The sequence below is a fragment of the Schistocerca americana genome, chromosome 8 (genome assembly GCF_021461395.2).
Source record: "Schistocerca americana isolate TAMUIC-IGC-003095 chromosome 8, iqSchAmer2.1, whole genome shotgun sequence".
Classification (NCBI taxonomy): Eukaryota; Metazoa; Arthropoda; class Insecta; order Orthoptera; family Acrididae; genus Schistocerca; species Schistocerca americana.
Window position 1 is genome coordinate 25,727,076 of NC_060126.1, and position 15,976 is coordinate 25,743,051.

Consider the following 15,976-nt stretch of genomic DNA (forward strand, 5'->3'; position numbering starts at 1 on the left):
GTTTATGTCTTTGTGGGCTTCTTTTATATGAGACAGTGATTCATCTATCTACACATTATAATTCCCATATATCTGCAGCAATATTTTGTTTTGTGCTGCATTGGTTTAACTATTTTGTCAAAGGATTTTCTGTGTGACATGAAAATTTCAGCTGGGAGGCCACAGATTGCAGATCCCACAGATAGTCGTTCTTGTTGCAGGTAAAACTTGTTGCTGAATATGAAGTAGTTTTGTTCTGTAATGAGCATGAGTATGGTTGATATTTCTTCTATTTTTTTGCACATATGTTTCCTCGTAACTGCAAGATTCTTTATATGATGTTGGTGCTTTCTTCTGTTGAAATGTGAGTGTGCATGGGCAGTGTGACAAATGAAATTAATGTCACTGTGTTTGCAATGTTTTCATTACTTCTATTAAGCCACTCGAGTCCTTTACACTTCTGTTTTCAGTGTGCTTGTATTTGTCTGTGTCCGTCTTGATAGCTGAGTGGTAAGCGCAGCGAATTGTCACACCGGGGCCCGGGTTTGATTCCCGGCTGGATCGGATATTTTCTCCGCTCAGGGACTGGGTGTTGTGTTGTCCTCATTATCATTTCATCATCATCAGTGGAAGGCAACAGGAAATCACCACTGGAATCACTTCCCAAGATGCTCATGCGGTGGACCTCTCTAATGAGGCTTCCCCCATGACAAGATCTTCCGTAAGGCAGAATACACTGCGCGCGCACACGTGTGTGTGTGTGTGTGTGTGTGTGTGTGTGTGTGTGTGTGTGTGTGTGTGTCGTTTAATAGTGTGCTGGTGCATCGTTAAAGTTTATCAGTGGTCATATTAGGATATTTGGTTTGTGAATTTTAGGTAATAATTTTAGAGAGGGGCTGGGGACTTTCCTTGCATCATTATTTTCATATGTGTGTGTGTGTGTGTGAAAATTGTTTCTATGGTTTCCAGAGTTTTTTTTGTAAGTTTCTTTGGTATCGGTTTGTTGGATCACTTGTTAATTCTGTGATGTTATTGCTTGGCAAAAACAAATTTAAAAAAATGCACGCGTAACAACAACAGTGAAAGAAATATGCACATTACCTCTACACACAAACAAGGCAGAAAACACCACTATACCAAAAACTGCAAATAACACACCAAATAAGTCAGTGTACAGTGATTCTCTGCTGGAAATGAACAATAAACAGAAGAATAATAAATATTTTGTTGTTTACAGGTGACAAGCTGTGGCTTCTGAGGTGGATCATAAACAACCAACAGCATCATGTGACATAAACAAACAACTGTATATATCAAATTTATTCCCAAAATTTGCTATAAACTTAAAATGTTTAGATCCATTGTAAATGAACAATACAGAATGCCTCAAGTCAGTGACACGTCTCAAATCTGTACTGTATGCAAATTAGTGTAAAATATTTGAGAATAATTGTTCCTTTTACAAACATAAATATTTTGTGCCAAAAGTTCGTATAACACCCCCCTCCCCCCATATGTTAACATGTTACAACAATTCTGCGGAAAGAAAATCCATACTAATATTATAAATGCAAAAGTAACTGTCTGTTACACTTACACGACTAAACCACTGAGCCAGTTTGATGAAATTTGTTATGGAGATAGCTTGAACACCAAGGAAGAGCATAGGCTCCTTTAGAAACAGTGTAGTACAACATATTTATTGGTTTGAAGAAAATAACATGAAATTTGGAACAATAATTACTCTTTGAAAAAGTCTTCTACACTCCAATTGTTGAACTTTTAACATATTTGTAAAATGCTTCTATTGTTTGACATGTTCTACATACTGTAATATGATTCAACAAAATGAATGCTATTTTTATACAATCCTCTATGTGTTTGATCCATATTTCCATACTACCTGTAACTCTTTATGTTATGTTTTTACGACACTACTGCTGAATTTATTCTGATAGTATCTGGTATGGAGCAAAGAGAGAGAGAGAGAGAGAGAGAGAGAGAGAGAGAGAGAGAGAGAGAGAGAGAGAGAGAGAGTTAGTTTTATCTCTCTGGTATGGAGATAGCTTGACCACTGAGGCAGACCATAGAGTACTGCAGAAAGTTTTCTCTCTCTCAGTATTGTGAACATCTTTTAATATGGTATTTGTGAGTGGCATGCAAATGACACTGGCACGATGGTTGGCTACTCTTAATGTCTATAGATTATTCCATGACACTGCAAATCCAACGTTGCTGTGAGCATTTTGGTGAAAGTACAACAATAAAATCAGACGGTAAGCCCGAGAATTTAAAACTACGCTATAAGCCTCGCAAACGTAAGTCTGATTTTGCGCATAGTTCTGAAAGAGCTCAAGCTGTGAAAGTTACTCAGATCCAACAAACCTCAGAACAATCTCATGTCTGCTGGATCTTGGATGCATAATGTCAGGTCGTCTTACGAGCTACAGAGACATTAGAGTAGTCACAAGCCAAATTGCATTTTAGTCACTGAGTGTCACACGTCTATCATAGCTTCCAAGACTTTTGAAGACTCACAACGGTGACATCCTTTAAAGCCTGTACCACAAACTGAGATTCATACCTTTATATGTGGAACATGGGAGGCTTTTGGTTCCACACCAACAAGAATCATCTCAATTTCAGGTCAATGGAATGAAAACTGAATCTAATATAATCTAATTTAATCTGGTGTGGCTGCATTTGATTATGATCTATTAAATAACTATGTTAATCATAAATTAGTCATCACAGAGAGTAGCATAAAAATTTAGACACCATAATGCATTAAAAAGGAAGGGAGAAATGGTTGGAATGCGTTCTGGTGGCAAAATCTCGTATCCAGTACTAGGTGAGCCAGAAAAACCCTAAAAACTATACTTCTGCGTGGATGTAATGAGTTGAGGCATTTTTTAAAAATATAATTAGAAATTATAAAGCAAGTTTTTTTATTTGACGTACAGCAAAATAATATAAACACAGTCATCATGTACCTACATACCAGCATTGCATATATTTTTTATAAATACGTCTCTACACCACTATATACACACAGACATCTTGTAAAATTACTAGCTCGCTTACTCACCATCACTCATCATAATAAAACTACTGATATGTGAGCGAAGCAGCAGGTAGCAGCCAGTAAACTAATAAACCCACTGAATGTAGCTAAAAAGGTGCTGAAACAAGTCTGACTGAAAACAAACCTACAAAATGGCGACTTGCATAATGTGGAGCTCCTCTCCAATTTTTCTTAGCTATCACGGAAACAAGACGAACTGCAACATTCACAAGATGAGTATCCAGAAATTTCATAACTCTCCACACTACGACCTTCTTTTAGACTATTTCAATGACACGATTAGCACACATTCGAAAAGCTGCTCGAAAATAAAGTTACTGTATTCTGAATGCTATTACATCAAAATAAGACAACTCCATTGTGCAAACTATATCACACTGTAATAAGACAAATGGCACAGCCACGATGAACCAAAGTTTATTCTTCTTCCACATACAAGCAAATGACCTAGAAACAGTCCAAGTACAATATAAATAATTGCTGACAATAAGAACAAACAAGCACAAGAGCAAGTGCTGGCTGCAATGTGCTTGTGAAAAGGAGGGCTCTGGTAGTTAAGGTGGGCAGACGTTGAAACATACACGGCCTCTGCAGAGGATGCTGTAGCCGATGACAGCTGCTGCGAGAGACTCCGGGCCAGAACTGGTGAGTACGGGGGGCAGCAGGGATGCAGTCAGTTGTGGTGGTGTGCCACCAGCCCATCACTGGCCTCAGCAACTTGGGACTGTCGCCTGAATCCATTTCAGTCAGCGGCCAAACCCCCAAGCCCAGACTGCAGAGGCAAGAGTGAACTGCGACGAGGGATGTGCCAAAAGTGGCAGTGGGGTGGCACGAGCAGATGCAGGAGGGTGTGTGACTGGCAACCGTGGAGCATCTCCATGGGACTTCGATCCTCCACCGGCGTAAACTTGTAGCAACTCGAGAAGCGTGTCGAGGCATTGTCTGTGGAGGAGTCAGTGACATACTTCTTCACTCGAACCTGGAATGTGTGGACGAGACGCTCCACCTTACCACTAGATTGGCGGGGGAAGGTGGGGTGGGAAGGAGGCGCAGTCGCGTGGCAAATGCCTCTATGGGTGTAGAAATCGTGGAAGTTCTGAGACGTGAAATGTAGACCTTTACCTATCGTAATCATATAAGGCAGTCTTTAAATAGTAGAAATTTTGGAGATGACCTGAATCACAGCTGCGGCTGACATCAAAGGACAGCAGATAATGTATGGAAACTTAGAGAAAGCATCAACAACCAGTAATAGTTAAGGAAGGGTCCCACAAAATCAACAGGCACGTGTTCCCACGGATGCTGCAGTGTGGGCTACAGAGAAAGCATTGTGGGAGCTGCTGCCTGTTGGGTAGTACACTGACATCAAGTCAAAAAAAGATGTACAATGTCACCATCAATACCAGGCCAAAACAAGTTCTGACAGGCCAATAACATAATCTACAAGAACCTCCAATGTCCTTGATGAAGGAGCACATTCCACTGTAGGATGGCTGGGATCGCAACTTTAGGTGACGGTCCGAATGTTGTTAAGAGAACATCAAATACCAAAAGGCAGTGATAGGGCAAAATAGTTACGCAAAGGATCAGAAGCCCTGCCCGAAGGCCTGTCCAGCTGACAGTGCTGAATGAGGTGAACAACTCAACGCAAAATAAGATGGGCACGGACAGCTGCTGTGATTCGGGAGCCTATAATAGGAAACCACTCCACTGTGTGTTGCACCTTAATATCTAAGTGAAAACAAAGGCGTTCAACCTTATCAAAAGTGGGATCTGGTCCCATCGGAAGCCGGGACAGCACTTTGGCATTGGTATGCTGTGCGGTGGGCCAAAGTGTATTTCACAGTCGTAGTGAGACAGCCCAATGCTGGAGGCAATGTGCTGTTTTGTCGAGCAACAAAGCAGAAGGTCTGAACAACAAAACTGAGGGCTCATAGTCAGTAATGAAGTGGAACTTAGACCCACACAAGAACAATCAAAACTTTTTTCAAGGCATAGACGATAGCAAACACTTCCTTTTCAACTTGGGAGTAGCACTGCTGGGCGGAATTGAGTTTTTTTGACACACAAGCTATCAGACATTCAGATTAATCTTCATATCAATGTGCTAGAATGTGCACGAATCCATATTGAGAGGCATCTGTAGCCAACACGGCCAAGATGGAAAGTAGCCAAACATGGAGGAGAATATAGTTTATATTTCAAAAGCATGAAGGCGTGCTCGCAGCTCAGTGTCTACTGAAAAGGAACATTCTCGTGGAAAAACTCGTGGAGGGGATAGATCAAATGCAGCCACACCCAGAAAAAGATTGTGACAGTAAACAATTGTACTGAAAAATGGTTGGAGTTCTTTGACATTTGTAGGGTGAGGCAGAGCTGTGACATGATTTCATTAAAAATAAGCACCATTCTGAGACACCTTAATACCCAAATACACAATATATTCCTGAAAAATGCATGACTTGGTCAAGTTGCATTTCAACCCTGCAGTAGGTAAGATCATGAACAAGATGCATAAGTTATGTAACTGCTCTTCCATTGATGCACCTGTTATGATGATATGATTGAGATAGTTGATGCATCACAGATTGACATTGTCAATTGTTCCAAAAAAATGCTGAAAAATTACTGGTGCACTAATCAAACAGAAGGCACTGATATTGGTACAACCCAAAGGGAGTGTTAATCACAAGAAGCCATTTCGGATCCTCATCCAAAAGAACCTGTAAATAGTCAGTTTCAGAGAAAAACTGGCCCTTAGTGAGTTTAGTCAATAACTCGTCCAGATTGGGTAAGTGTCAATGATAGACTGAGCATTAATTGAAACTTTAAACTTGCCACAGGGGCGAAGCTCATCAGTCAGTTTTTAAACAATCACAAGGCGGGTAGCCCACCCAGTCAATGTAATAGGTTATATGATCCCAACAACATCAGCCAGTCCAATTCTGATTTCACTTGATCACGCGCAGCCCTAGAATACGGCATGCATGGGAAAAAAATGGGCCACGAAGTTAGTGGCACAATTTAACCCACTCGAGAAGACGTTTGGGAACCCAGAACACACAGAATCTGACTTTCGGTAAGGGATCTGATTGAATATGAAGGACACCTTATTCAACATAGAAAAGCACTAAAAGCACCCAGACCGGATAAATCTGCAGTAACAGCATCACAGACTACCAAAAAAGTCAAGGAATAAACCACACATCTATACATAGTGGGAGCCATAAATTGCCCCAAAATCAAAGTATGCTGCTTGTTGTAACCCACCAAATATCGAGTAACTGCAGACAAAGCCGGAGATCAGAGCACTTTGTCCATCACTTGTACTTTGATAAATAGTTTGTTACGATTCGTAAGCACTGAAGATACACATTTACCATCCATGTCCAGGTAGATACCATTTTCCTTGACTTCCGGAAGGCATTTGATACAGTTCCGCACTGTCGCCTGATAAACAAAGTAAGAGCTTACCGAATATCAGACCAGCTGTGTGGCTGGACTGAAGAGTTTTTAGCAAACAGAACACAGCATGTTGTTCTCAAAGGAGAGACGTCTACAGACATTAAAGTAACATCTGGCGTGCCACAGGGGAGTGTTATGGGACCATTGCTTTTCACAATATATATAAATGACCTAGTAGATAGCGTCGGAAGTTCCATGCGGCTTTTCACGGATGATGCTGTAGTATACAGAGAAGTTTAGCATTAGAAAATTGCAGCGAAATGCAGGAAGATCTGCAGTGGATAGGCACTTGGTGCAGGGAGTGGCAACTGACCCTTAACACAGACAAATGTAATGTATTGCGAATACATAGAAAGACGGATCCTTTATTGTATGATTATATGATAGCAGAACAAACATTGGTAGCAGTTACTTCTGTAAAATATCTCAGTATGCATACGGGACAATCTGAAGTGGAATGATCATATAAAATTAATTATTGGTAAGGCAGGTGCCAGGTTGAGATTCATTGGGAGAGTCCTTAGGAAATGTAGTCCATCAACAAAGGAGGTGGCTTACAAAACATTCGTTCGATCTATACTTGAGTATTGCTCATCAGTGTGGGATCTGTACCAGGTCGGGTTGATAGAGAACATCAAAAGAAGAGCAGCGCATTTCGTCACAAGGTTATTTGGTAAGCGTGATAGCGTTATGGAAATGTTTACCAAACTCAAGTGGCAAACTCTGCAAGAGAGGTGCTCTGCACCGTGGTGTAGCTTGCTGTCCAGGTTTTGAGAGGGTACATTTCTGAGGTACCGAATATATTGCTTCCCCCTACTTATGCCTCCCGAGGAGATCACGAATGTAAAATTAGAGAGATTCGAGCACGCACGGAGGCTTTCCGGCAGTTCCGCGAACCATATGCAACTGGAACAGGAAAGGGAGGTAATGCCAGTGGCACGTAAAGTGCCCTCCGCCACACACCGTTCGGTGGCTTACGGAGTATAAATGTAGATGTAGATGTAGATGTACATGTAGGGGGTGGGGAATGACACACAGATGCTACATGTCCTTTTCTCATACAGTTGATCCAAGTTGCCCAGCACTTAGGACACTCATGTTGATTGGAACTGTATGGGCAAAATGGGAGCACAGAGTGCGACCGTTGTTGTTGTTGTTGTTGTTGTTGTTTAGTATGTTCCCATCCAATGTGGCATTGGAAGCCATGTTTGTACAGCCGCCACGTTGTCCTTCCCACAAGAACAGACTGTCGCCTGACGACCAGGAACAACAGTCACCACGGCAATGTCACACTAAGTCACAATCTTACCACCAGCAGCACAAGATACTTCAAAAGACAGAGCAAAATTTAACACTTAAGTCAAAGAGGGATTCTTGCAATGTAGTGTACTCTGATGCACCCCTTTGGGAAGAACTAATCAAATGGTGGCATCACAACCACAGAATCAGTATAGGAATCATGATGAGGATTGATAACAAACTGGCAATTGCAATTGCAGCCACGGAAATCAAGCCACCTAAGCCCCATAGGTTTTTTAGGGCTGTTGATGACAACAATAGAATTCTACCTACACACACACACACACACACACACACACACACACACACACACAATGCAATGACAGGCATGTCTTTAGACACAGATTTATGGAGGAGAAATCCAAGAAAGAAAGAAAGCCTTACATGGTTGGTTCAAATGGCTCTGAGCACTATGCGACTTAACTTCTGAGGTCATCGGTCCCCTAGAACTTAGAACTAATTAAACCTAACTAACCTAAGGACATCACGCACACCCATGCCCGAGGCAGGATTCGAACCTGCGACCGTAGCGGTCGCTCGGCTCCAGACTGTAGCGCCCAGAACCGCACGGCCACTCCAGCCGGCAAGCCTTACATGTTTTGTTCTTCCACACACAAGCAAACAACAGTTGAGAACACAGACACAAACAACGAAACACCCTAATTACTGATGTAAGCAGCTGCTGACAAAAAGTATAAACACAGTATGAGAGTGAGTGCCTGCTGCAAAACACCTATAAAGAGGGGGGCTCCAGTAGACAGAACAATGGATGCTGTGCTGTGTCTACAAGTCAGGTGGCCCACCACAGGCAGCCTCTGGTGACAGGCCAGCACAAATGCCATTGGCAAAATATTTTAAGCGTAGTGCACTCAGCATCTGGTGCCGTGCAACGTATTACACAACTAGTTATAGCACAAACATTTTACACGGTGATCAATAATGGAGATGCTGAGTTGCTGATAGGCACAACAGAAATATTTTCACACTTAAAGCTTTCGGCAAATGGCCTTTGTCAACAATAGATGCACATACACGCACACATCTTTACATTCCATCCTGGATTTTCCACTGTTTAATTCTCCAGCATCTCAGGCCAGCATTCTGGCCCGTATGAGGGGTGCTTGCTTGTGTGAGTGATTGTTGCATATCTCTCTTTTACTAATGAAGGCAGTGGACAAAAGCTATATGTAAGTGTCCTTTCCTACATTGTTAATATTCCTACTTGGAGTTCCCATTGTTTGATTTTAAATGAGTCTGTCATTCTTAAAAGACAAAAAAAAAAAAAGACAACTCACCTGGCATGTGTGCACACAGATAATAGCAAAAACCCAAACAAAGATAACTCCAACATTTACATTATAAATAATTTTAAATTACAAACAGGTATAAATGATGGGTGATATTAGTTATAGATTTTATCAGTATCAATCTGACAATACGAGGCAGTAAATATTGAAAACATTTGCGAACTCTAAAAGGAAAAAGTAGAATGGGAAACATACCCTGTGTCTCACCTGGATGGAAATTATTTTTCACTCCATTTCGCCTAACACACACTTCTGAACTGACAGCTGCAGACATGTATGAATTCATCTCTATAGCACAAAGTGTCCGTCCAGCCTGAGTGTCAGCGCTGTTATAGCGCTGGTGACACTCTCTTATCTTCCGCAGGTTCCCAGAACTATCATTAGAATTGCTTTTGATGTAGAACATTGGAAAGCCCCAGTCAATTTGCAGGAGTCCCATTCCCTCAGGGTTCCACGGGGCATTGTCGTCACACTTCTTCTGTCCTGAGTACCGATTGGGGCAGGTATCGTCAGGTGAATAGTGTTGTGGCAGATCAGTAGCTGTGTCATATGCGAGCAACACACCACTGACCTTTCCGGAATCACGCAATGGCAACAGCACATCCCTGCAGAGAAATGTGAAAGTAAGTTGTGCTTTCAAGCTACCAAATGTTAAGGCAGAAATTATTTACATTCATGTTATGTCACCTATGTTAGTAACAAAGCTGCAATATTTCAATTTCAATATATTTAAAAAAAAAAATAAACTTAATAATTTGGACAGCTTATCCATATGACAAAAATCTATTTTGTTAGCCTACAGATAATAGACGATGACATGTGCAAAATGGTGAGATCCTGTTACATCCATATGCAGATGATACTGCAAATGAAGCAAAAGACATAAAACATGTGAGGTAACAGCAGAAGAGGGAATAATACATGCCCACTCTGTAAATGAAAAGATATCAAAGTATATGGTAATGTCTTACACTAAGGTCAGCAGAACACAACACAACTTAAAGATATGTACTATCAGATATGTACTATCAGCTGTTTTAATTACTTGTGCGCCCTTTTATCCTACGAGAATTTTTACACAGATTTTAGGGCTCAGACTGGAGTTACATGCTCCTGCACAAACATATCCAACAAACTCCCATCTAACAAACCAAAAAACTGGGAATCCCTACCAATTCAAAAGAAAATTAAAAGCATATTACATTGGCCACTCCTACGACTTACTTTATTATTCAGATTCAGGCACAGAAAATTCCTGTTACTACACTGCAAGTGATGATGTGCATTATAAATGCTGCATGACAAGTACTAGTGTACTGCAAAATAGTTTTCTGCACTTAGATATATAAGTAGCTTATTTTCTCCCAAAAAAAGCAATATAGTAAAGTAAATATTAAGCAGTCAGCATGAAAACACTGTCTCATGTATACCTAATGGTCAGGAGAAACACAGATGTGCAACTGATTTAAATTTATACAAGGTATCTATTCTGAAAATAAAATTAAAACAGTATGAAACATAGTTATAGCAGAAATTGGAAAGCTTACTAAGGAACTATTTCTAGTAAATAAAAGTAATAATCAAGTAGTCCATGAAACTAAACCTACCACAAGCTGTTCTAACAATCACTTTCTAAATGTAACTTAGAAACTTTGTACAGTCAGTAAAAAGAAAAAGTATTGAAGTATATGCAACACTTGGCACTATAAGCATTCAATCGATCTGAGCTCACTCCAACGTCTTCCAATGAAATCAAGAAAATAATCATTAGCTCTCTTAAAAGAAAAAAATTTCATGGGGTGGATAACACTCCAAGTAAAATGTTAAGGGCATGTTGTTCTGGTACAGTTATTTAATGCTTCACTTGCACAAGGTATCTTTCTAGACAGACAAAAGTACACCATTGTCAGACCCCATCTAAGACTGGCACAACAGACATTAATAACTACTGATCTGGTCCACTATTATTTAATAATGACCAAAAGTACCGGTACCTGAAAATATAGGAGTCCGAATTAATCAGTTTTCAGAAGAGCCTCTCCATTGAATGTGGCCTCTAGCATTTCACTGCACGATCTTATAAAATACTTGAATTATGAGATTTCACAAACTGGGATTTTTTGTGATGTATCTAATGCATTTTACAGTACAAATCACAACATCCTTTTGATGAAGCTTAAAGTTTATGTCTTTACAGATATAATAAGTATGTGCTTCACTTACTATTCAATTGATAGTAACCTAAGGAACACATTAACTGGCTCTCGTGATAAATTTTATTCTTATTGGGACAAATTACTAGTCATTCCAAGGGGTTCAATTTTGGTACCACTTCTACCCTTGCCATAAACAACAAAAAATTATCAGTAAATGAAACATTCGAAATCATTATTGACTGGTTCTCAGTAAATGCTCTATGATGTAAAAAAAAGCCTTTTGTTCAGCTCTCTACAATGGAAGATATATCAGCATTAATTCCAAAACAGCATGGAACAAAGGAAGTATGTAAAAACTTACTGTTCAAAAATACCTGAGTGTGTATACTGATCAGAACTTGAATTAGGAATGGTACAGAGCGATTCAGGAGTAATGTCACATAATTTGTGAGGTGAATTCTACATATGAAAATAAACTGAAAAAGTCCTATAAACATCTGTCCAGTTTTTGATTGTTACAGAACTGCAGTATGTTGAAGGCTACTCACATCCATGAATGGTTATGAAGACAAATGTAAATATTACTTATGGAAATGCTTTGTAGGTGCTGTGGCAGACAGAATAATGGTGGGACAGATGATTGGTCCATCCTACAATAGGTGTTCAAAAAGTCTCCCACTCATCCCAATGCGCTTGTCAGTGCATTGGAGTGTGTGTTGTGTTGCACATCGAAGATCTTCTAGCTGGGTCTTAATGTGGGCAACAGCGTCGGTGATGTGAGTGACAAGTTCTTCGCCTGTGTCCACCTTTGGAGTGTACACACCCCCCTTAAACAGCCCTATAAACAGAAGTCTAGCAGGGTTAGGTCGGGTGATCTGTCAGGGCAGTTGATGGGTCTGCCACAGCCAACCCACAATTGAAGAAATTTGTTATTCAGATACTGAGATGCTTGTTTGGTACAGTGAATCAGTGCTCCATCATGTTGCAAGTACATTTCTTGTTGTAGCTCTAATGTCAAGCCTTCTGAAAGTGCAGCTAGTCTTCTATCAGGAAATGTGCATATGCTGTAGCCATCATGCAATTTGGCGGGTACACATGTCCTATCAACAGGTCATCAATCATACCACACAAGACGTTCACTGAGAACCTAATTTGGAATTTTGTTTCCCAAGTGTCATGTGGGTTCTCCATCATATTGTATGAGAACTGCAGGTGTTCATGATACCACTACGTGTCAATCTGCACCCATCTATAAATAAAATTACTGCAATATGTCTGTGTGTGCAGCCAACCCTTCACAAAATTTTTGTCTGCTTGCTTAATCACCTCGGTTCAGATGTTTCATGGGCTGCACAAGGAATGGGTACAAACCCTCAGAATGCAGCGTACACCAATCACACATTTGTGGAATGCTGCTGAGTCTTGAGAGCAACACTCAGCACAACCAGGAGCACCTCTGAAGATGTCCAACGTAGCTTTGAATGGAACATCAGGGATAGAAGAGTTCCATGGACCACGGCCATACAACCCAGAAGAATTCTTCGCAGTATGTATGTGGTTGGGTTACATTTATCAAATTTTATTGTAGATTAATCTTAACAAAAAAATCCAGCTATGTAAATGTCCAGCATGTAGCACTGTTTTTATAGAGAAAATGTATCTTATTTATTCGAATGCATAGTTCCGTGGCGATGTATACTGATAAAATTTTCTTGGGCTTCCAGTCACATCCAGTAGTTTAAAATAAAAGTTGTTATGAATATAATTGACAGAACACACAAAGAACTGAAATAAAGATAAAGATCGGGTATAACTGAGGCAGCAGAGGCATTTATTTTACTAGGTTACAAGCAACTGGTGTAAGAATAAATAGTATTAAGGTGTATATTGATAGTTTGTTGTTAATAATGTATATCTGTATTTTGCCATTTTGTACAGTCTGTCTGTCTCATTTTTTTTTTAGATGTTTGTATATTACCAACTGCCTACTTCACTTGCTACATTTTTGTATTTATTCTTCCCATCAATCAAATTTAATGCTTCATGCATTAACCTGGATTTCTACAATTTTTTGTATTTTTTTAACTGTTCCTCTGCTGTCCTCGCTATTTTATCTACAATCTTGTACTATTGCATTTCTTTCATCTGTTACAGTCATTCATTACAACATCCTCCCCTTGAAATTCTCTACAACATGTGGCTGTTTCAACTATTTAGGCCTCGTCTCATTTACATCTCACATCTCTCGAATTCCTTCAGCTTTAATTTGTGTTTGATGATCAATAAGGTCCACAGCTGCTACTGGAATTGTTTCACAGTGTAAAATATGATTTTTACATTTCATCTTACTGCTGCAAAATTTCAACATACCTGGTGTCTCCAGGTCTCTTCCACATACACACACTTCTTTCATGATTTCCATGGTGCAAAATTCTGTAAAATTCTACCTGGTGGCTTCCCTTTTCATTTCTTACCCCCAGCTTAAGTACTATTTTTTCCTTCTCATTTTGTTGTCCTACTGAATTCGAGTTTCCCATCACCAACTTTCAATCTTCCTTAACATCATGAAAAATTTCTTTTAACTCATACATGTCCAATGGCTTCCTCATCTGCAGAGTGAGTAAGCATATATACTTTCGTTACTGTCATCAGCCATGGGTTTGTGACCATCTTTATTACAATGAACCATTCATTGTGTAAAGTTCTCTGACCTATTTACTTGATTTAAAATTCCATATTGCAATCTGTAAAATGCCACATTTGATTTTTCTGATGATTGCATCTGCCTGAGTAGCTTCCCCTGGAGGTCAGAGCACCATTTTTCCCAAGAGGGTACCATCGTCATTGAGCCATAGATTTGAGCTGTACATCCTCAGGGAACTTAACAGTTTTAATATCTCGTTGCTTTCAACCATTTCACAGTGTCAACACTGCACGGTCATGTTGGCTGTTATTATAAGTCAAAACAAGACACCTGGAGTAGGTGGGAGAACTGACCATGGCAAACTATCCCACATGATGTGCAATATACATTAGAAAAGTGGATTACCCTCAGACTTCAGGAAGAATACAAAAGAATGCAGGTGCTGACAGGTGTTGATATTATTGAACCATTTGTTTAATCCTCTTGATATTTGTCACAGTTACGAAATACTAACACAAATTATATACAGAAAGATGGAACGAGTAGTAGAAGTGGATCTGGAAAAAATCAGTTTAGGTTATGTATAAAACTAAGATAATCTGAGCCAATGCTGAACCTACAGCATACATTAGAAGATAGATCAAAGAAAATTAGCTGCATTTGCAGATTTATAAAAAAGGTTTTTAAACTATTTCTGGGAATACACACTTTTAAATTATGAAGTTATCATGGATGAAATATAGAAAGCAAAATACTATCTACAACTTGTTTAGATACCAGATTGCAATTATGGATCACACAGGATACGATGGGCGATGTACAGTGACCAGTTTTTGTCCAAAGGGCTGGGCGAGTTCATACATTTGTTCAGAATTGGAGGCCGACAAGTGCTTTGGGACAGCGATGATAGAATCAATGTGCTTGGCCTGCAATCTTTCTCAAACGATTTTGCAGTAACCATTCGGCAAAAAATTTCATTTTTGCTTACTTGTAGGTCAGGAGCATTATTATGTGCCCATCATTTTATTAATGGTCATAGTTATTGGGATATTTACGAGGAAGTAAGACACCGTGCTAAGTTTGAAATGAAAAAAGGGGTTCACTATGATTTTGCGTCTGGTGCATATTACATAATATGTTGCTGTGTAAGAAATTTAGCTAACATGTTGAAGTTTTCTTTAGACTTCATGGCAGGTTTCTATCTGTCACCAACCTTGAAAAAATTGATCTGACGTAGTTCACTCATTTGTGATAGCACCACACTAGCGATAAAGCCAGGGTGAAATACCGTATTTATTCGAACATAAGCCACACTTTTTTTCCAGTTTTTGTAATCCAAAAAACCGCCTGCGGCTTAGAATCGAGTGCAAAGCAAGCGGAAGTTCTGAAAAATGTCGGTAGGTACCGCCACAACTAACTTCTGCCGTTGAATATATGTAGCACTACACAGGCATGCTTTGTAGGCACAAAGATAAATACTGGCGCCAAAACCTCTGCATCAGTAAATAAATTTTTTTTAAAAAAAAGGTGGAAGACGAACTTTTTTCTCCACCCCGAGTTTCGACCACTGCATTTTCATAGATTATCCAACGAAGTAAATACAAATTCCGTATTGTTCGTCTTAGAATGTAGCAGCATTTCAATGTACTACGAAAATCCGACTGGAAAGACTGTTTTGGATGTTTATCAATATGGCCAACGCTACGTTCTGAATTTTTTCCTACCTGACTACCTGTGAGAAGAGATCGTTGCTAATAGGAATTTTACAAATTGTGAATCACATGCAGTATTCTCTTCACCATAAGAATAATACGAATATAAACATTTTGCCATGTATTCTTTCGTGTTTGCTGCTATCTCATTTAACTCCTGTCTGCCTAATAAACTACGAAACTAGAGTGAGACAACAGCAAACACGGAAGAATATACATATCATGTCATGTTTATATTCGTATTATTCTTATGCCTAATAGTGATACAGTCAGAAATGAAGCACGGCAATTGCCTAGTTTTTTTAAAATCTACGATGACTCTAATTTCT

General features: G+C 39.6%; 1 protein-coding gene across 1 annotated transcript in view; it reads right to left on the reverse strand.

Moving 5' to 3' along the window:
* LOC124544863 (nicastrin) overlaps positions 1–15,976 on the reverse strand; it is a 130,043-nt gene that overhangs the window by 79,963 nt on the left and 34,104 nt on the right. Inside the window, exon 4 of the mRNA XM_047123574.1 lies at positions 9,331–9,740. Within this exon, the coding sequence (XP_046979530.1) occupies positions 9,331–9,740 (410 nt within the window). The remainder of the gene's footprint in view (positions 1–9,330; positions 9,741–15,976) is intronic.